The 23081-nt window shown below is 38.1% G+C and overlaps 2 protein-coding genes across 2 annotated transcripts; both read right to left on the reverse strand.

Annotated features, from left to right (window-relative positions):
• Positions 1-158: 158 nt before the first annotated feature.
• LOC141903351 (pyridoxal-dependent decarboxylase domain-containing protein 1-like) lies at positions 159-14675 on the reverse strand. Its single transcript, XM_074791455.1, has 23 exons — positions 14322-14675; positions 13329-13408; positions 12345-12419; positions 11838-11930; positions 10974-11129; positions 10181-10370; positions 9632-9700; positions 8559-8637; positions 8391-8475; positions 7916-8036; positions 6931-7086; positions 6462-6512; positions 6045-6137; positions 5902-5965; positions 5749-5816; positions 5253-5358; positions 5100-5158; positions 4875-4987; positions 4104-4228; positions 3765-3883; positions 3562-3654; positions 2909-3008; positions 159-2818 (listed from the first exon to the last, which is right to left on the reverse strand). Exons 1-23 carry the CDS (start codon positions 14661-14663, stop codon positions 2541-2543), a joined length of 2715 nt encoding a protein of 904 aa, XP_074647556.1. The 5' UTR covers positions 14664-14675; the 3' UTR covers positions 159-2540.
• A 3884-nt stretch (positions 14676-18559) lies between these two features.
• Positions 18560-20588, reverse strand: LOC141903504 (uncharacterized). Its single transcript, XM_074791624.1, has 9 exons — positions 20354-20588; positions 19917-20031; positions 19665-19845; positions 19472-19582; positions 19288-19377; positions 19127-19193; positions 18946-19008; positions 18777-18857; positions 18560-18673 (listed from the first exon to the last, which is right to left on the reverse strand). Exons 2-9 carry the CDS (start codon positions 19921-19923, stop codon positions 18560-18562), a joined length of 714 nt encoding a protein of 237 aa, XP_074647725.1. The 5' UTR covers positions 19924-20031; positions 20354-20588.
• Between the last annotated feature and the right edge of the window lie 2493 nt (positions 20589-23081).

Consider the following 23081-nt stretch of genomic DNA (forward strand, 5'->3'; position numbering starts at 1 on the left):
TAACCTAGACCTTTTAAAGGCGTTTAGGTTCGAATCCCATGCATCGGACTTATTTAATGCCCATTTATTACTGGTCCAAACTAAAATAAATGTATCAGTCCTCGTTGAACGAATAAAAAACGATTGTTACTTTAGATATAATTTATAACTTTATTTCATTATGCCCCTCAACTGATACATCAAAATTTTTCATTTACTTCAAGATTAACTCTTTCTTAAGCTTTCACCCGTTAGTTTTTCTCTCAACGATACACACATACATACATAGTATAACCAAATTGTGAAATTGTTAATTTATCAAGAACAGATATAAATATCAGGTAATAGAGTTCTGCCCCTCTAGAATTCCATTTTAGAAGTTGGTAGTTCATAAGTCTTCACTTTTTCCGGAAACCACAATATCCCCCATGTACATGTACTTAAAAGAGGTCTGATATAGATTTCTTTTTTCTGTTTGTTTGTTGCTGTTGTTGCAACGACCATAAATAAATAAGATATACAACTTAATATTTACACATCAACTTAAGAGAATAAAATATATATTTGCTTTTCATAAATAACTAAATAGGCCTATCGGTGTGTTTTACAGCAATCGAGACAACAGAATATGTATATATGGGTCACCACATCCTCCCTCGGCAGGGATTCGAATCCGATGGCATCGCTAGACTTGGCGGCCACGGCACGAAAACCCTGCCGCACTAGACCGGGTCTCAGGTACATGCACAGGTTTGCCACACAAAAACTTGCGGTACAAACCAGATTGCCCGTTGTATGATCGCCGAGGCAAATTTTACGGAAAAACTTTAAACGGAAAAACCTGCGCTAAAATAAAACAGGATTTCTGATTGGTTTATAATGACATGATCAAAGCTGCGCATATAGCTGTGCACTCGGGTTAGTGCGGCAGGGTTTCGTACCATGGCGGGTCTCAATGCCATCAGGTTCGAATCTCCGGAGGATGAGGTCAGCAGGGAGGAGAAATGATAAACGAGTTTGTGTGCTTTGAACATTGCGTAACAGAACAAATAGATCAGGCGCGTTTTTGTTTAGAAAATGATTATAATACACGCGACAAAATAATAAACTAAACATTTCATAATATAAACAGAAATATAAAACGAAAATATGTCTGAAAAAGAATAGAATTACGAACACATTTGATAATAATCGTAAATAAATAATCCAGTGATAAATATCTAGGACCTGTTCCAGTGTATTTGTATTCTTTAAAGTACTAGGTGAAACTGCTGAAAACTTTGAGCGAACACAACACATATCTGAAACTCTTAATTCAAACACTAATCTTTTAATTACTGACATGAGTACTTAATCAGAATTTGTTTTGAAGTGAGAAAAAATAAATGTGCATTACAGTATCTTAAATTCATTACCGGTATATCATTAAGAATGCATTGAAAAATGGAAACATGGTTTCATTTCTTATTAACAGTTGTGTCCAACCCAGTCAACAAAACAGAATTTTGTTCATAGCTATCATAAACACAAAACCAACTGATCACTGGTAAAAGTGAGACGGTTTGAAATGAATATGACCTTATAATGATTACAAAATAAGATTCATTTTTGAATTTTTGCGCTAAAAAAATCACATCACAGCATACAGTCACAAGTAGCGGGTTTAGGAAAAGTTCGTTGGAATCCAGTAAGAAAGAAAATACTAAGACTCGGTAACACTGACATTCAAAATGCGGAATTAATCTGTTTCCATCCCACAAACCGATGAGCCCCACCCAGGCTATTATTCGCAGGATTGAGAAGTTTCTTTTCAAAAAGTTTTTAAGAAGATTAAGGGGGTCGAGTCTAAAAGGCAGTATTCTTCAACCAAGAAACTTTGTCATTACCGAGATTCGAACCCATGAACAACAAATTTACAGGATACGTACGTACGTGAACACCTGACGAATTAAGCCACTACGGCTCTCAAATTAAATCAGTATTACTCACGATCTAAATGGTAACCTTTACAAATATCAGGATTTTCCGCTAGTTGGCAGCTCAGAGCTTGTTCATGGTAAATAAAATAAAGTTAGCCGAGGCTTATTCGAAAGAAAAAGGGGTAACTTTTAGCACATAACCTAGAAATGAAACCGTCTGGTTTTCAAAGTGAAAAATTGCATAGAAATAAATAAATAAATGGATGCGGGTACATAAATAAATAGAATCTAACGAATAAATATCACGCTTGGATTGACAAATGTAATAATGATGATATCATGAATGATTTAATAACGAGAACCAAGAATCAAACCCCCCAAAAAAAGGCAGCCACTTAACACGGAACGACATTAATTGACATAAGTGAAAGCATAAAACATAGCGATAATTCGTGATAGCATGATACAGGGAGCTGCTTATTATATTTAGGCGATATTTTGATCAAATATTTTGCACATTCAACGCAGCGTTTGTAAGACCTATACATGTATACAGACTGTTCACCACCAAATTCTCATATAGTTTCAGTATATATACAGAATCACAGAAATTCTAGCGTGAAGTTTTTCGGGGGAGAGATCTCACTTCTGTTCACCGCCAGTCTCCGCGGCGACGTCCGTTCCGACCTCAACGGCGACCTTGTCCGTCGGCGATTTGTTATTTTCGATCGACGCCACGGAATCGGTCGTTTCGGAATGTGCCACGTCGCCGTTCAACTGCGGCGCCGTCTTGTCGCCGTCCTCGTACAGCTTTCGTTTCGGCTTCAATTTGGCCTTCGCAATTTTATCAGCAGTTGATTTCGTATCGGATAATATTTGCATATGATGTTTGTAAATTTCTTCGGTACTTTCAATTTTACCTAAAAGCATACACATTTCCGATTGAGGTAAGTCGCCGCGCTTTGCAGATCAATGGAAATTGTAGAATATATAAGCTACTACAGACTTACCTGATTGTAAATTGAAGGTTCTTCCTTTCGATGTATCTTTAGGGGGTGGTGACAACCAACTAACTATTGACCCGACTAAAGGCACTTGACGTAACAAACCCTAAAATACCGTAATATGATATCAATAGATGAATGCGTGAAATGCTATTTCTAGACAGAAATGTACATACGGTATGCTACACATGTATCATTTTCAAAAAATTATGGCAAATATTCAACATTCTCCAATGGTGGCCACTTTTGACTTGCTTATTCCCCTACTATTCCCTGACATACATGTTGTTTTCCCTGACTCGATCTGCTAAGAATCGATCCAATTAACACAGTGAAATACGCAAGATATAGATGGAAACTGTTTAATTTTACGCGCAATCTCAATAAATTTCCCTGACTTTTAGCCGTTAAAACTCCCTGGCTATTTTAAAGAAAAGAAAATTCCCTGACTCCCCTGAATTCCTCCGACAGGGATCCGAGCCAGATGCTGATTAGTATCGAGATTCAGCAACAGTATGAAACCCAGCAAAATCTTTGTAAGGTTGGACAGGTCTTTCAGACTACTGCCATCCCTACGAGGGAGGATGGGTTTAATAAGGTCAAGTCTCACAACGTCGATATCAGATATGAATCCCTGCGAGGGAGGATGACACTCTTACCTCTTGTAACAACTTGTCCTCTTGTTCTTTTTCTAAATCTTTATTCGCTTCTTCGATTCCTTTTTTGATCATTTCCGTCATTTTTTCTAACGCCTAAAAATCGAATCGAAAAAAAAAACAAAACGTAACAAAATCGGATATCATCAAAATTTTCGACCGCGAAATTCATTCTGTTCAAAATGAATGACAGATATAAAGCTTACCTTTGAGGATTCTTCGACTTTTTTGCCGATGCTACAAACTAAAGCAACCAATTCCTCTACGTCGGTAGCCGGCGTGATGAGTCCAAACCGAATGCATTTCAAACCATCGGAACTGATACCTAGCGACAAAAAACAAAAATCTTTTCACAGCACCGATGAAATCAGTACCATTTCAACTAAGAACTTGGAATAACCGAATAAGAATGGATTTTAGAAGGATTCTTGAAGGAATCAAGGAGTGTTAGGGACCCTGGAGTCAAACTCAACAGACCAGAAATGTGGCAATTGATCCCAATTATCAGATATTTTTTACAATAGAGCGATCTGATATGCCCTTACCTAGACAGAAGGCATTATCGTTTGACTGCAACTCGGTCAGTAAGTCATGGTTTAGGGAGTTGATTTCCTGAACACCGTGGCTCGGTAAATTATCAATTAACGGCGTCCACTCATTTGGAATGTACCTAAATAACGGATGAATACATACACAGAGAAATTGATTAGCAGACACGATTTCACCGGGTTATTGATTTCTTATACAGTGTTCCTACAGATCAGTCATTCCAGAATTCATGGACTTTTCAAGAAGAAAATCTAAAATTTCGAGGAGCGTATGCATGGCTTTCATATCTCAAGTACAGTTAGACTCCTCCTAATTCGGTACTGTTTATCTCAGTAAACCATTTAATTCAGTGGACTCTGTGTGTATAATAACTTGGCCTAAAACCTAAAAATTTTCTAATTGCCAATTTCTCAAAATTCAAGGGCCCGGTTTCATAGAGTGAGTATCAAAGTTATCCCTAGGGGTAAATCTTCAATTTGGGTGACAACCACCATAGAAACAATGAGAAACCATGGTTATAACTGACAAATTTCAAAATGTTCCCAGGGATTATCTTTCTTCCACCTCTATGAAACCCAGCCAAGGAGTTTTCAAGGACTTTTGGGCATTTTGCTCAAATTCAAGGACCTTGAAATATATTTTTGGTTTCAAGGAATCAAGGAGTTGTAGGGACCCTATTATAAAACACCTTTTGCGGTACACGAGTCGCATTCAGCGGACTCCACTCAAAGTCAGATCTTAATGAACTGCGAAAATTCGGTACTTACTGAATAGCCCCGAGTCCGGCCCAATCCGGCAAATCGACAACTCTCACGTTGTCGTGACCGGCGACGATTTGGTGGAAATTTTCGCGTTCGCGCAAAGTAGCGTCGAGAATTTCCTGCAAGTCAAAATACGCGCAGATTTTATCGACTAACTGGAACCGGCAATTTCGGCACAGTAACTATAATGAAAACTCGGTTTTTGTTTCGGATTTAAGCCCGGGTACTTACGATTTGATGATGAAAACATTTCACGAAGTCTAAAATATGATCTTTCGTTGTTCCATTGGCTGAAAAATTTTGAAAAAGACACTCAATATCTATTTGTAAACACTGATTACGTACGTGCTCTCAGGTGACCGGTTCTAATGTTGTTTTCCTTACCTTGTACTGTTTCTAATGAAGCGAATCGTAAACAAATTCCGACGTTTTCTACATCGACGGCCGTTAAATTTACATTCGCGTTTTCGCGGTTTAACGTATCGACTAACTGTAAAAACAATTCAATAATTATTCAATTCTGGAGAGCTACGAAGGTGGCATCAAAATTCACTATTCCCAGCTGGCATCGAGACTCAGCCCCAGAGACCCCCGCCCTAATGCACTCAGCGTGCAGCCAGCAATACTTGGAGCCAAATTGGAAACCACATTTCAATTTAGTATTGGTTATTTTTTTCATTCCTACTGAAATTCCTACCTATTTTTTTCATTCCTAATGAATTTGATTACACATGTACAAAAGACAATCTGATTGGCACTGAATGGCAACTTATCGGCAGCTCAGCTGTGCACTGGGTCTACTCCGGCAGGGATTAGATGCCATCAGGTTTGAAAAGCTGCCAGGGGAGGCCGCAATATCAAACGATTAATACATACATACCCATCTATTCAATGCATTGTAATATCGCGATAAATGCTGATCATCAACGATGGCAGAATTCTGACCATCTGCAAATGAAAAATACCGCCGAGCATAATAGAAGAATATGTTAAAATACGATTCAAAGTGCTATCGAAAAAGTAATTCATTTACCTGATTTGGTGACATGTTTTCTATACCTGAACACGACAGTCGGACTGGCGATCTCAAACACTCTCTAAAATCAACAAAGCGAATGTTAATCCAACCACGCAGGACCCACTTTCGCGCGAGCTAAATATTTTGTAACAACTTACAAGTGCATTGACGGCTTTCGCGATCAGAGAAGTGAATGTCATTTCATCATCGTCCGAGTCTTTCAAATCGTCCGGTTTTTCCAATTTACCTTTCTGTAAAACATCATCACAACGGACCCTTCACAAACTATCTCTTTACAATGATGTTAGAAGTATTATGCTATCTATCCTTCTTTTTAAATTTGCTGTGTCATAAACATTTGATCTTTACTTTTGTAAATGAAACAAATTTGTTCCAGTGAAATTCAAATATAACTAATTTTATTAAGAACAGGCTATACTGAACTGATAACCAGCTGCTATCATATTGGCTTTTGTTCTGGACTACAGCAGATTTGCTGTTAAAACCAGGCACCCATAAGCAAGGAAGATTCACTACCTGCCACTTATTATCCACGATTTTGATCAGACACTTACCAATATTTCGATGGTCGGAATCCAACGCAATTTCTCTACTAAGATGGCAGCCTGAAATTTTCAAAAATATCTCACTGATCAACATCACTCATCAAGCCTCAGCCGGTAGTTTGTTGCGCTATCCCCGTACTCCCACATATCTTGCGCGATCAAGGTTTCTTTCTTGATATCAAAATAGGCATTATCCCCCTTATTTATTTGATTGGTTTAGATTTGGATTGATTTGCTTTGATTTGGTGTCTCTTACAAACCCACCACACCCGCCAGGAGCGAAACAGGGCATTTGATTTTGGACTTAGGAATTGAAGTACAGACGTAGTTGTGTTCAGCGGATGAATTTATAGAATTTTTCATTTAAATCTAAATAGATAGTTGGAAATTTCTGCTCCGGTTCTCGTAAAACAATCTTCCAATGAACCTGAACCGGCAACAGACTGGTCGGGGTTAACTTAGTTCGAAAGAATCTTACCAGTTCTATACAGTGTTTGATTCGCTCAACGATTCCTTCGTGTCCGATTGTTTGTAAACAAACCCACAACGGAATGCAATCTAATTTGTTCTTGATCGTGTAGGACGAGAGACCGGCCAAATGAACGTTCGCCGCGTCTGTTTGTCGGAAAATCGTCTGCAATGCTCGATTAAGGATCAATTCTAACTGGTTTACTCTGGAATCTTTATTCGATTGTCTCCGGGATCAGTGAATAATTTCAAAACCTCATTCAGAAATAATACAGCGGCAGTGTTCTCTACAAGTGTTTTAGAGAGGCGGCTAACCCTAACACCCCTTTCATTTTTACATCCCCCCTCTGAGAATTAGGGTCACCCCTTGTATCTGCTGCTCATACCAGAGTGGAAGTCAATATTCCATCTATGCCAATAACTGCTTTGAAATATATCGAGCTTATGCGATTAAAAGAAAATTACCGGTACACCAAAATAAAGCTTCATTGTCTGTATTTTTTGGGGGATCGAAAGCCTTGCTCCTTCAGCAGCCATGATGTCATACACTTAACAATCTATGCAGCCCCTTTAAAATTCAAGCATATGGAAAATACTGGGTAGTGTACAGTGATTTTCACCGTGGTCCTATGGCTTTGCCTTGACTTGAGCTACGGTAATCTCATATATCAAAACAACATATATTTTTGTTAAAAACGGCTCTATATTGTTTCAGGCCTCAGCCCAAAGATCATTATTGCAATTTTAAGTAAAAGTTAAGATGTACAGATGACAACGGCTATCCCCATAAACCATAGGCTCAGCTGACCTTGAGTCACAGTGGAGCTAAAAACAGGACAATGTGTGTATGGTCTAGTTTAAAGAAACTGATTTAAAGTTAAAATAATGCCAGAAGCTTCGAGTGATTTATCGATTCTAAGCAGACTGAAACCAATCAATCGCTTCAGCCCGTGATATCTATCTGACATCTACATAGAATAACAATAAAAGGATACAGCATATGGAATAGCCGGCAACGAAAGCCAGGTTCCCAGATGAACAGTCATACTGTCACAAGTAGCAGCTGGCATGACAGCTGTCGGCACAGAGAACCAAGTCAAAGTAGCTAATGTATTCCTGAAACGAAAGTGTTTGAACAATTGTACTTTTGCACAGATATCAAGTTATCATTCACAGCTCCTTCAACTTCGAATTTTCATAAGTAGCAGAGAAATATCGTCGAATTCGGACATGTACGCCTGCTTAAAAGCCTAGCGATCGATAAGCACTGCCGCAAACCTTGGAACAGTGTCATTGAGATATCAAAGAAAATGCCAAAAATAATCATTATATTGGGAGGGTATGACTCATAGTAACAATTTTCTAATATACTTGAGAACATATTCCAAGATCAAGGTAACAAATATCGAAAATCAGGAAGGGTTCCGGTTCTAAGTTCACGGGGCTGGGGTTGAGAACCACGACACTTACCCTTCTAAATGCAACCAAATGTTATGTGTTTTGCAAACGTCTTGTAAAACCTTAATACGGTCGACATCACCTATTACCGGCGTACCTGCGGATAAAATGCGAATTCGAAAGGTGAATTTCGGAAAAAAGCTAGTCTTCTTAATAAACGTGTTTCATCACGATACTCACCGACGCAAGCTATGAGTAACGAAGGAATTCTGCCCGAGTTTTTATCATCGGCGATTTGTTTGTTCAAGAAGTCGATATCCTGACGAAATAAACAAGAAAAACGTATAAAACGCGTGTAAATGTACAACGCTACCCGGTAACACGAGATGAAATCAGAGTGCGTCTGCTAGTTCTAACTGCGTAAATGCGTAACTTTGCACGACTTAAAAATTAGAAACATTAGCAATATTGCGCAAATTACGTAAATCATACAGTTTAGTTACTGGTCAAAAGTGATGAGTGAATGCAAGGGTTAAAGTTCAAACTCTACGCACCGAGAAGAATCCGCTTAATTCAGATCATTCGGAACCAACAAAATTCATCCAGTTCATGGGAAATCCGGATTAGAAGTCATTTTTTAGTATATTAATGAACAAATGGACTGCAGATATTGACTGTATATACAACCTACACAAATGTGAACCCAGGCGACGCATAGGTTTCAACAGCGAAATCTTGTCACACCGACTTTCGAAATACGTTGAAAGCCGATTGCAAATATAATGGCTGCTACCATTTTGAGAGTTTGCTTAAAATCTCATCCAGCCAGTTAAACACCTGTCTCATACTTTACACAAAATATACTTCTTACAAGACTTCATAATTGTATTAATAGTAATTTCATCGAAGGAGAATACAAAGAAACGCTTGATTATAGAGGCATGAATGGAAGGCATATGGTGTTTTCGTATGGATTCAATATATACGAACTCGATGATCGCTCGAGTTGAAATCAATGAACAGCAGTGCGTACATTGTGATTGAGAGCTGTTGAGGGTAATAAAATACAAACGGGTCAAATTGCACACGATTGATATACAGTGGATACTCTGTATAGTAGAGAGTATATACTCTGTTATATTGATTGAACTCGAATCAGATAATAATGATTTATCGGATATAACAAACTGAGAATTCCGTCCAAAGTAAGACAACTTGATTGATTTCATACTGAATATAGAATAGTCAGTTATTTCTGTTTCCCCTTACGTTTGTTGTATTAAACGAGGCTTCAACATGGCAGTAGTACGTACCATTTTTTGTTGATGATCCGAAGTTGGTTTTCCGGGCACAACGCACAGACACGACAACGGTAATCCGAGCTGGAATAACAACAAAAGGATTTTTTCAATTATCTACAGAAGCAAGTCTGGGAAAATTCTTTTCGCCTGCACAAATAAGCAAATAAGATATGACTTGAGAAGTTACGGGTAATAACAATTCATTCTTAACAGTCTGGCCATGATGAATTTGAATGTACTGGTAGACGGCTTGAACGGACCTCTAAGATTCTGATTACACCAAAACTGTGTTGACCTCAGTGCGTGAGAATCGTTCATTGTAATCAATCCTTGACCTGCACAAAACTTCTTTGAACAAATGGACATACCAGTAGGTGTATACAGGACACAGAGATCAATGTAAGACAATTTCATGGAGCAGCAGCGTATAATACGATAGTACAATAATTGTATCGTAACAGACTCAATAGAACTTTGATAACGAATTGCAAGTACGTGAAACAGCCCGCTTAGTCGCCAGACCCAACAGTTATTCAAAGAATCTGAAAACCTGAAAAATACCTGTGAACAGAGATGTTGCCCAATGCCTGGATATGCTGCGGCTGAGATATAAATGACCGGAGGCTGCGAATAGAGCGCTTCGAATCCAGTCGTCGCGTATTTCGGATAATTGTGATGAAGAGCCAATCGGCAAACTCGAACGAGTCCTTCGCTTTCGTCGCACGAGAAATAAGCAGACGAATCTTTAAACCTAATAAACAAAAAATACGCTAATATCGACAGATGTCTATAAACTGAAAATTGTTAGATATATGGTTCTGAAGTATAATAGCTAAACACAGTTATATATGGGTTCTACTCGAAGAACTTTTTTGCTCCTGCGCATACTAAGGTATGTTTAGGAATAAAAAGGTCCAACCAAGATTCAAGTTTACTCAAAACATCAAGGGCAAATCGCATAGTCTGGCTTTACCAACTCAGGGGCGGATACATGGGGTGTTGTGCCCTTTTTCATTTTGTCAACAAAGATAAATGGTGTGTTTAAGTGCAGATGTACACCTAACGTTGCCTTTTTGGACATCAATGTGTTCAAGTTCACTTTGATGTCCAAAATCGGCCTCTGAATCCGCCATTGCAATGTGGGCCCGGAAGTTAACTCAATTGACCAAAAGCTGATATGATGAAAGTTGAGTTGAACCCATAGTCAAGGAGGCTTAAAGTTCATTCAGGCAGATACTTTCACCCTTAATCGGCCACAATTTTGGACCAAATGAGAAGTTATACCCATTCAGAGTTAAGTATCTTAAGTATTAGGGGTCTTTTCTTTAGCGATTCACTTCAAATGACGATTTACCTAAATAATCTCGACATCCATAGTTTCGTATCGGACAGAATGCGCGTGCTTAGTTTCTGTAAATGGTTCTCGTTTAACATGGATATATACGCGCCGATTGTGTGAGATACGACCGCTACTTCGGCGTCTTCGTCCATCTTCTTGAATAACGTTTTTCTGTAAAAAAATTCAGTATTCGATATTCATTAATCTATCAATCAATCAGCTCTCTGGACAATTAGTTAATAAACAGGTTCCATCAGGGGGTAGGTTTTTTTCTGATCTATAAGGCAGTTGTTCCGAAGATTTAGCTGAATTAACCTATTTCTGACAGAAGTTTGTTGCCACAATCATTCTTTCCAGTCGCTACAAGTTATCTCATCGACGGAAGGGCTCACCATCGAGGATGAAACAGTTTGATTACTACACGCTGACCACCGATAAAGGAACTACCTGATTGTTATCTCGGAAATATATAACATTGAGGACCGATTTGTTTATTTTCTCTCCCTAGAAATCCGGGAGAGGCAGCCATTTTGTCCCGTGATCTCTCCGCAATCACACCGGCCGGCAGATAGGAGCGAATGGACTCTCCGAACTCTCTACAAATAGTCACCTGATCAATGAAATAGAATGGAAATGGAGCGTTCGGATCAACGGTACTGCATTAACGAATCGGCCCTGAATGATCAGCTATGAAAATATATCTCATGGTAGTTGTGGCGGAAAACGAGATATCTAATAATGGCAATGATCGTGACAGAAATTTATATGACAAATATTTCAAAAACAAAAATATATTCACAAATAGGGGGAGCCATCATTGGATCGAGACAAACACCGACAACATAACTACGACTGGACAGGGCTCAGTGGTGAACTCACACTAATTTTGCGCCGGTATTCTCTTTATCGCTGTAATTTTCATAGACGATCAAATCTTCTAAATGTCGCAGGATGTCGCCGACGGTTTTTCCCCTGAAAAAAAAAAAAACGACACGATTCAATTTTCTCTTCGATAGAGGATCATGTTTAACGGCACGATATGTTAGAAAATTCATTGATCGAATAGTCATTTTGAATCCACTATATCAAACACCAGGACCTAGGAATTCAGCATAGCACGTTTTGGAACGAATTACAATAACAATTGAAAACCATCCAAGACTAAACTTACATACACCGCCGTATGCAAATTAACAAATGTCAACAATACCAACAATTTTATAAAAATTCCAAGATAGTGAATGTGCCATTCTACCATTAGTACCTACGCTAGTATAATTGAGTACTCAGCAGACTGATTCATCATCAATCAAGGCCGCGACATAATGAATATGTCAAAAATTTGGTCATGAGTCACAATAGCCAACAACTAAATATTGAACTTACTTTCCTTGTAAGGGTCCCGGTATATGTTGACTGCGCTCCGATTGATGCATCTCCGCACGTTCCTGATCCCATTTCCTTCAAATACCGAGAACATACAAATCAAGCTCTGGCTTTAACCACGCCTATTGAGAAGGGCAAGTCTAAATAGGGCAGGGCTAGGAATTCAATGAGGTCCGTGCCAATGGTTCTACTATTCCTCAGTTGACTAATACTTTGGGAAATCCCAGCATCGGTTCCACACAACAATACAATACAATAGAACTTTATTGAACTCTAAGATTTTACAATAAAAAACATTCGAGTATGAAATCAATTAAGTCTAAATGTCTGTACTTAATTGACTTATGCTCGAAAATGGTTTTGAGTCAATGAGGAAACCAGTGGCATCCATATCAATTAGGAAAACTCTAGATTAAAAGCTACTTCTCTTTCAAAATTGAGCTGCCACCTAGATCTTTAGCCCCTCATATCAGAAATTTCGCAAATCATGCCCAATCAGAAATACCCGTATAGATCGATCTTTGGGTTTCACATATTTCTAATCGATCGAGAAATTATGGATCGATTTTAACTGAACCAGAGAAGAAATCGGGCTTCGTTCTCCTGCCTGATGCACACTAGAAAACTGCTGGATCCTCACTCGCCAGGAGCAGGATCCTCGATTGCTACACAGCTGAACATTCTTTCAGTGCGGTGCATAAGTCGGTGAGGAACTTTGCTAGTACACCACATTGTGCAATATTTATTGATGTACTTAGTAACTTATTGAAAGATGGCACAAACTATAAAATACGTGTGTTGAAATATTGGTAAGGATACACGCAACGTAGTGTAGATGCAATAAAGCCGTATGCCCATTAAACAATGAACTGGGGTTGAAGTTTTCAAAATTTTCTTTTCATTTCCGGCACTCTAAGGGTAACAATAAAACAGCACAGAAAGGGTAAAGTTATATTGCATCGTAATCGAATTGTAATGGCTTACTGTTGGATATTGTTCAGCATCGATATGTTTTTTCTTGCTTGTTTTTCCACTTGTTTCATCATCGGATCAGCCATAAACAACTGAAAAAATACATACATTTCAACTTTATCACAGGCATGTATTATCTGACTGAGACAAGCCATTATACGTGTCGTTCTGAAAAACTAAGGCTTTTAAAGCGGATATTTTGCCAACACGGCATTATTTGAGTTATCGTTATTTTGCGTAATTGCGCATTCTGATTGTTAACTGACAGAACTTATAACAAACCCTCAACCTAAACCTCTTATTAACCCTGTTCCTAACCCTTAAATCTTAGACCTACCAGGATCGTTATTCAAAAACATTTCAAACATTTAAAAATCGTAGGTCTATATGTATTTTATGGGCGTTTACAAGAATAATGCCATTTGCGAGAAAATATCCACTTCCATTATCTTCCTAAACAAACTGATTTAGGCCTAATAGCTAACACATACAAAAAATTGACACGTTATGAATGGCGGATATCAATAATTTATCATAAATTGTCACCACTGATCTGACAACCACCTTTCCAGTTGTTATTTTTCTGACTATGACTTTTTTATCAACTATCACCAACAATACAAAAAGAATACTTTATGCATTTTTGCTATTGTGGATAGGTCATGATAACAGTACTTTAGTAACAAGTTTATTAGTCAACAAAATTGCAACAGTTTGTACATGGATTAAGATCGTCAGGTGAGGTTTTATAGGTATCAAATAAACTACGAATCTGTTGCGCGTTGATCACAACAAAAATTAGACGGATATCTTAAGAGACAATGAAATGCTAGGCAAATTACTCGTCAGTCAAATTGGCTGACGAAGATTGCATACAAAAATGACCTTCCCATTCCTGACTGTGGTTTGTGAAGAAAATATCCGATTGTGAAACTAAATCAGTCAGAGTCAGGTTACTGACTAGTATAGTGTAGGCCTACGTCGTCTCATTCAATCAAAACTTACATCTCTCATTTTCGCTTGTTTATCCAATGCGTCAGATTGATTAGCTGCCCCGCAACGACCCGATTGGTCATGATCTGATTTATTCGTGTCCGAACTAGTCGAAGTTCTACTCGTCGTCCGGCGTCGAGGAGGAACTGCCACTGAAGCCGGGTCGCTTTCGCCGGTTACGGGGCCGTTATCATTCGCTTTCGGCCTCTCGGTTTTCTTACTGTTCACCTCAGCGTCGGCGCTGACATTTTGACCGAGCTCTATGTTCATTTTGTTGTCGATCTGCTCGTTTTGCGGCGAAATTACACTCTTTTTTACATCATCGCGACTCGAAGCGTCATCGACGGCGGCCATATTTGAATCATCGACACGCAAAAGGTTGAAAGCCTGTTTTGGTCGATGGCGAGTGACGTCACTAGTACAAATTCCGAGCGGTTCGAATCCCACAATACGCCAAAATCACTACGGCCGCTCTGAGCGCACATCGCATTTCAACGTTGCCGTTTAATAATTGTAAAATAACTAATAATAGTTTAAGTTTTATAAGGGTTAGAAGTACATTGTATTTACTGCTAGTGTATGTATATATCATGTACGGTTGCGAGAAATCCCTGCCCTGGTTAAACAGTAAGTCCACTAAATCTTTAAATTTTAAGTTGTTTAATGAAACTATTATTGTTTTAAATTGTTAAAACTGCAAACTATGGTTGTCGAAGATGCACCTTCTTCACATCCTTTGAAATCCTGGATAGCATCGCTGTCGGCAAAGACCTTCAGGTCTGTCTTCAACGGCACATCGCTTTGGAACAAGCGACTACTGTGTTATCAAATCTGAACTAGGTAAAAAAATGTTCCCCAAAAATAAAGACAAGTAAACGGATTAATTTGAGGTTTGAATGTTTTTGTTTATTTGTTGGTTCAAATCGAACCCTCGTCATCCTGATCTCCATAAATCTAAGAAAAGTATTCGCACACTTAAAACAATAAAATACGAGCAATAAGCAATAACATCAGACTGGAGTAAGTAACTTTACTTAATTCACAGATACAATCCTACACAAAACAATAGCTATTCAGTGGCGGATCCACCCCTCTATTTTTACCGATGTAGCCGCAAATCTATGCGTTACTGAGTAAAAACCGAATGAAATGCTGGATCCGCCCCTGAGTGCAGACAAAATGATCGACAAAGACATACAGAACTCTAAAACAACAGTTAACAATTTAAGCAACGATAGACAAAACAGATAGCTGATTACTTTACAAACCTGTTGTCAGAACCTTAATTATTTTTACATGTACATACAGAGGACTGTTAACAATTCAACCAATGAAATTGCGATAGAGATACAGAACATACAGCTTTAACAGTAAACAATGCAACCAATGAAATTGCGATAGAGATACAGAACATACAGCTTTAACAGTAAACCATGCAACCAATGAATTGCGATTAACTAAGACCTACGAGCAATTATCAAGTTTGATAATTGCTCGTAGCTAAGACATACAGGACAAACAGGACTAACTTAATTGCGATAGACATACAGGACATACAGGATTAACAGTAGACAATTCAACCAACGAATTGCGATTAACTAAGACATACAGGACTAAACCACAGGACATACAGGACTAACAGTAGACAATTCAACAACCAATGAATTGCGATTAACTAAGACATACAGGACATACAGGACTAACTTAATTGCGATAGACATACAGGACTAACAGTAAACAATGCAACCAATGAATTGCGATCGCGATCACAAAGACATACAGGACAAAACCACAGGACATACAGGACTAACAGTAGACAATTCATTAACCAATGAATTGCGATTATTTAAGAAATACAGGACTAACTTAATTGCGATAGACATACAGGACATACAGGATTAACAGTAGACAATTCAACCAACGAATTGCGATTAACTAAGACATACAGGACTAAACCACAGGACATACAGGACTAACAGTAGACAATTCAACAACCAATGAATTGCGATTAACTAAGACATACAGGACTAACTTAATTGCGATAGACATACAGGACTAACAGTAAACAATGCAACCAATGAATTGCGATCGCGATCACAAAGACATACAGGACAAACAGGAATAAACCACAGTAAATTGCGATAAAAAAGACATACAGGACTAACTGCAGTAAATATATAGGGCCTTAGGAATGCAAAATTCATTCATTTTGTCATTTGTAAACATTCCACAACTTATTTCATTATGTCATTTCCAGTTTTCAAAGGGAATTTTCTTAACTTCAGATGCCTCGAGGACATAAACATATAGAAAGATCTGTCCCAAAAAAATGTCAAGTGTCTTTCATAGTGCAATGGGCCCTGGTTTCCACGTTTATATATCACATATAAAATTCTACAGAAACAATCAATGAATAAGTGAAAATTTACGAATAACAAACAAGACATTCAAGCAGTTGAGTAAGTTAAAATGGGACCAATCTATATATATATTATATATGGATTATACAATTTAATCAGGGACAGCCTTGAACCGAGGTTGATGTGTCCATACACTCTCTTCATACACTCTCTGAACATGCATGTATGTATACTGCTGCCAATTGATGATAAGTCAAGGATGTTGAAGTTCTAGACATGGTCAGAATCATCCAGAGACATCGGCACGCATCACAATAACTGATGATTTTGCAGTAACCTGTAACATAAAAAATCAAGCGGTAATCTATTCACAAAATATATTTTCCTGAAAGAAAAAACCTGAAATAGAGCACTATAAACACCAGTGCATATACATCGCTTCTTAACCTTATATATAATCGAGTAAATATATAGGTGACTAAGTGACGGTCATTATAGGCTTCTACGTTCACCATGGGAAATGAAAATATTTCTAACGTCAGGGATTCATTCGAAACCCGATCAATAATATTCTATACAAACTATTTAGGAAATCGGGTCACAATGAAAACAAAACCACCTGATATGTTCAGGAGGAGCCTCATTGATTGGAGCACATTTCCAATGATACCATCTATGGCAATTATCACATTCAATTGAGAATGTGGACTTTTTCTTAGGATTAGCATTGCAGTTTTTGTGGCAGACAGGGCAGGTTTCAGCAACTAACTGAGAAGGGGTTTTTTCAACTTTTGATGACAAAAGATTATCTAGTTTCAATTTTGCTAGGTTTTGGAGGCCTGCATTTCCAGGTTGATCTATAAGAATTTCTAATTCTTTTTCAGAATTGGAATTATTGATTTCTGTAATAGGAGAACTGTTGAGATAATCATCTCTATTATTATAATCGATTACAATAGATTTTTTCTTATGATGATTATGTTCAATACGAATGTGCTTTTGAAGGAATGTTTCACTTGCATATGAATTAATAACCCCATCTGCCCAACAAATAGCACATGAGATAGGTTTCAAAGATGAATGAGAAGTGGATATGTGCCTATCTAGTTCCCTGCGACATGAACAAAGATATGGAGGATTTATTTTGTCTTTAATACAAAAGGAACAGACAATACTTTTTTCAAATAAAACAGACTTCGAGTCATTTTTAACAACTGGTATTGACTTAATATCTTTTGGTTTGGTATCTTTTGATTTTTTTGGTAAGGATGATTTATTCTGACTTAAAATATCTGCTGAAAATTCGATATCATTGCCAGGATCTGGATCAGTGGAGTCTATGGTTTCAATTTCTGATATTTTAGCTTTTTTACCTAGTTTGATAGCAGCATTTTCAACCATAGCAGAAAAGGATACACCTCTGTTAGCAGGTCTAATTATCTTTCGCCCTCCGTGTCTTGCATTCTCAGCATCTTTAGGCATTGTAACCTTAGGGCAGTAAGGGTCTATCACTTCAAGTTCAGGAAGGTTTATGGCAACCTGATTGTCCTTGATTGGACCCTCAGCACGCCTATGAGCCATATTGTGAGGTTGTCGTTTGGCAGGTCGTCCGCTTATTAACTTAATTCCACAGTGGCTTTCATTATGTAAAATACTTAGAATGTGCCCTTTCCGAGCAGCATTGATATCATTCGAGCTAGCAATGTGGGAATGATCTTTTAACTTATCAATGAGGGTAGATGAAACAGAAATATTTTGTCGAGTAAAATTGTAAGTTGGCAGAGGCTCCACAATGTGGAATTTATATGCATCAAATAAATCTCTATTGTAGCATCCCTGAATATGAAAACAAAGCTTTACAGCATAAATCATACCAATACCAATGAATTTCTATAATTTCATTTCGAGAAACATATTACTCACGTTCTTAGTCTGATAAAAAGGAGTAAATAATTGAGGCTTTAAACAAATAGCAACACCAGCCACATCAATTTTAGTCATGTACTGGAAAAAAAAGACAGATTTGTGCATGCACAGCCTTTAGGTAATTGTGAAATAAAAGTGACCAAACTAATATTAAATCATAAGTTCTTGAGATGATATGTACCTGGTCGAATGTGAAAAAGGCTCTTTGATCTTCACAACAGAATTGTTTCCTTGTATGATGCGCAACGTCAAAACTGCTATACTGGATTGAAGGATACAAAAAACTGTTAAAATATATCTAACTTTATAAAGATAAATCACGTACAAATCACTTAGGAAAACAACTTTACCACTATTGTTGAATCATCCCATGCTCTTGCTTGATCATCCTTCAATTTGTTTTTTGCTATCAGCTATCAATATGATTCATTAATTCAATGCAAGGATTTTGAATAAAGTGGTTTCGTATTCAAGTTATAAAAACTAATTGCAAATCATTCATTTTCTAGGATATCAATGCTAAATGATTACCTTTCGTCGATGGACTGCTCTACTTCTTTGCATCTTTTCAATCTCATATGGAAAGTATTGAGGGCACCTGATTAAGAATCATTCATTATTTCCAGTACAATCATAAAATTCATGTAGTTTGCATACCTGGTAATTGGATAAAATAATGCAATTCTACGTACATTTCATCTTCATTTTTCAATAGCAGTAGTTCCATTATCCTGTTATTTATGAACTGATTTCCCTTACGGCTGGGGTGTAACAAGTCAGTCCTAGATCACAAAATTTAGAAAAAAACAAGTTAGTTTAAATCGCGAAAAAATGCACATAACCTACTGGGCTTATTAAAATTAAACGATTACTTACGGTGAAAGGAGATCTCTTGAGAAGTGAAAATCAACGAACTTTACACCAAGTGTAAAGCATTCGCGGTGCAGCATTTCATTGTAATGAAATATTTTTGTGTCAGCATCGAAACTTTAAAAAAGAAAGAAATTTAAAAATCATTACATCGATCATAAATATAGTACTTCAAGAAAAATCTATTCTTGATACTTACTCATCACATCGAGGAAAAAGAGCTGGTACAATGATGGTCCCAGTACATTTATAGAGCAACAATCGAATTAATTCAACGTGTCTTCGCAGAACAATCTCAAGCGGGACATCACGCGTCATATTATTTGTTCCAACATGGACGATTAGTTGTTCCACATTCAGCATCTTCACCTTTTTCAATTCTGTAATATACAACTAATCAGTAACCCAATGAAAATGAACAATATAAATCAGTACTGAACCGAGAAATTACCTTCCATCAATGTTTCAATGGTTCCTCCGGGGCACACGATCCTTGTCCATTCAAATAAGCCTACACCATCTAGCCCAGCATACTTTAAAATGCTGTCTGCTACGAGACCAATACGCTACAAAAAAGATTATTTGTCAGTCTCAGGCCAATATCACAGGGAGGTGTGAGAGAGCACACTGGTTACTGTAAGACCCTACTACATACAAAAGAAGTGACACATATATGTATATCAATGTGATAGAATTGATTGAAAAAATTGTGCATAATAGTAGCTAGTGCCCAAAAATAGAACACAGTGTTATTGAAGTGAAAATTTCTAAAATCCTCTGAAGCGGTGCTTATTTGGTAGCTACATGGGTATTCTAATTGAATAAGCATAAAGATAAGCGTGCACACACAGTAGCCTATGCATAAACAAGGGCCAGTTTCACCTTCACCTAAAAGTCCTGCAGTGTGAAGACTAACTTGTTCACCTAAACCACCTCTACCAGGCTGTGGAAGGCCTAACATCAGGCACTAAATTAAAAGATTCCTCTAAATCAAATTATCTATAAACATCCTCTTAATTGCAGGCAGACTGATTCAGGGAGGGGTGCAGCCCAAAATAGGGCATACATATCAGTATCATATATAATTAAAAATCAAAAGGGCACCAGATCATCAGAAAACATAATACCTATATTTTGAAAGTAGGCCTACAGAGAACATGTTTTGGAATATAAGCTTTTTAAAAATACTTGTTGATATTTTTAATTTTTCCTTTAAATTTCATTGCGACTTAAAAGTTTTAAGGGGTGTACACCCCTGTATACTCTCCTGATCTGCCCCTGAATTGCCACTTAACAAAATTTCTCAGCTTAATTGTTGGCTAACTAGCTCAGTGAAACTGGGACCAGACCTAATGCATACACCCTCAGTGGCCAGGGCCAGGATTAAACAGTTAGGCTACGTATATAAATAAAGGAATGAAAAGTACTTATCCTGAAATTGGTTAGGCTATCTATCTGCAACAAGAAATACATTTTCATTGACTCTGAATACAGGGAACTACCATTCTTCTGTTTCGAGGCCTTAAAATTTATTGTTTATTTTTTGTTGCTGGATTTGGAATGGTTGTTGGAATATTTAAGGCCTAATGTCTATTTATTAATGAATGAGACCTGTTTTTCTTGGATATTTTGCTTACTTTTTGGGGTACATACCTCATTTATGTCTTAACAGAATGCCAAAAATCGCGGACAACAACTGAATATCCGATATATTTCCAGTTCTGTACCATTTAGATGGATTGGCAAAAAGACTCCTTAAGTCCAGTTGAATGAGAGAGAAAATCCTCCATTTTGTGAAATTTCTTGAATTTTTACATTGTCACCATGCCTACGAAATGAAGTTATTTTTCTTGTGGGGTCTCAACAACTAAATCAGGGTGGCGTAGGCATGGTAACAATGTTCAAATCCAAGAAATTTTACAAAATGGAGGATTTTCTCTCTCATTCAACTGGACTTAAGGAGTCTTTTTGCCAGTCCATCTAATTGGTACAGAACTGGAAATATATCGGATATTCAGTTGTTGTCCGCGATTTTTGGCATTCTGTTAAGACATAAATGAGGTATGTACCCCAAAAAGTAAGCAAAATATCCAAGAAAAACACGTCTCATCAATTAATAAATAGACATTAGTAGGTGGTGACTGTGTACGGGCAACATAGGCCTATACCCAGTGGCATGGCAATGGCATGCCACTGGGTACCCACTACTGCACTATAGTATACTGCCTACGGCTACTGCGACTGGTGGTTCGGTTGGCAGAAATTACTTGTTAACATGGGGGGGGGAGGGGGGAAGTAAGCGTGGATGAAGACAAATTAATTTAGCCGAGTAAGTAGCAAGCAAGTAAAGTAGTGGCAGTACAGTAGGCCTAGCGACAATGTGAGTGTGGTGGTAACGTGGCCGTGGTGGCAATAACAAGACTCCAAAACTGGCAAAAGCCAAAATTAAAAAGCCCTGCCGCCGCGCGGTCGCGACGCCTCGCCTGCACCACCGTGTACGATCCTCGCGGCGTTCACCAGTGTTACCCAGTGAGTTTTTTATAATCTTGCAATCTACCTCTTTTTTCAAACCAATATTCCCACCAACTGGTCCGGAGACAAGCTTAACACGTTCGGAAAACATGATTCACAATCTTTTAATCAACAGCCAGCAAGAATACACTTGACAGAAAATTCAAATTCAGCGGTTAACCGTTAAAAGTGAGTTGTTTAGCTGTGGGAGTAACAAAAAGGCGATCTTGATGACGTCACTAGCCATCGACCAAAACAGGCTTTCAACCTTTTGCCATCGACACGGTGGCAATTTAAAACGGCTAATGTTGAATGAAACTTTCAAAGCGGTTCGAATCCCCAATTAAGAAAACGGATAACCTGACGAATTGAGCTTCCAGAGTACGCGGCTCCGAGAATATTACTGACAGCGCTCTTCCCCAATTATGAAATAGGAAGACTCCGAGAATAATCGGTTCAAGCTCTCCCCCGTCGACAGGTCCCTGCGGACCGGTTGTGCTACCGTCACAAAAATTTCGTTCTCTTTTTCCATTCTTCATCCCTAAATAAAGAAAGGCATATTTTTAGTCGTCCTCATCTCAAAGCAGAACGGGCACACCCACTAAGACGAAGGGCCGTGTAACAGGGCACCCAGGTCTTTCAGAGCTGGCCCGCGAATTCGGAGTTGAAATTTCTCTTAGAAAGTATTTGCACCAAGACTTCATTTACCGTATTTCTTGGAAATTGCACCAAAATGCTACGCTCCAACAATCGGCTGTCCGCCAGCGGACCTGCGGTCCAGGGATCTACCCCTGCCGCTTTTTGGAAAATTATCCGCCGCGCATGACAATCGAAGAGTCATTGGAGTCACTTATGGAGTGATTCAGCAACTCGGGACATCGGGCTAACCACCAAGGTTCCCTCAGGAGGGGCAGATTTAGAGGGCCCCAAGGTCGTAGTGACACTAGTTCGAAAGAAATGTTTTGTCCTCTCAGATCCGTTTTCAATTTTCCTGAATAATGAATCTTGCTTGAAGTATTGTCCAACATTATAAATAAAAGTTCTTTAGATATAATTTCACAATTAATAAGTGATGATCCACGTTGGAGCGCGACATTTCTACTGC

The sequence above is a fragment of the Tubulanus polymorphus genome, chromosome 4 (genome assembly GCF_964204645.1).
Source record: "Tubulanus polymorphus chromosome 4, tnTubPoly1.2, whole genome shotgun sequence".
Classification (NCBI taxonomy): domain Eukaryota; kingdom Metazoa; phylum Nemertea; class Palaeonemertea; order Tubulaniformes; family Tubulanidae; genus Tubulanus; species Tubulanus polymorphus.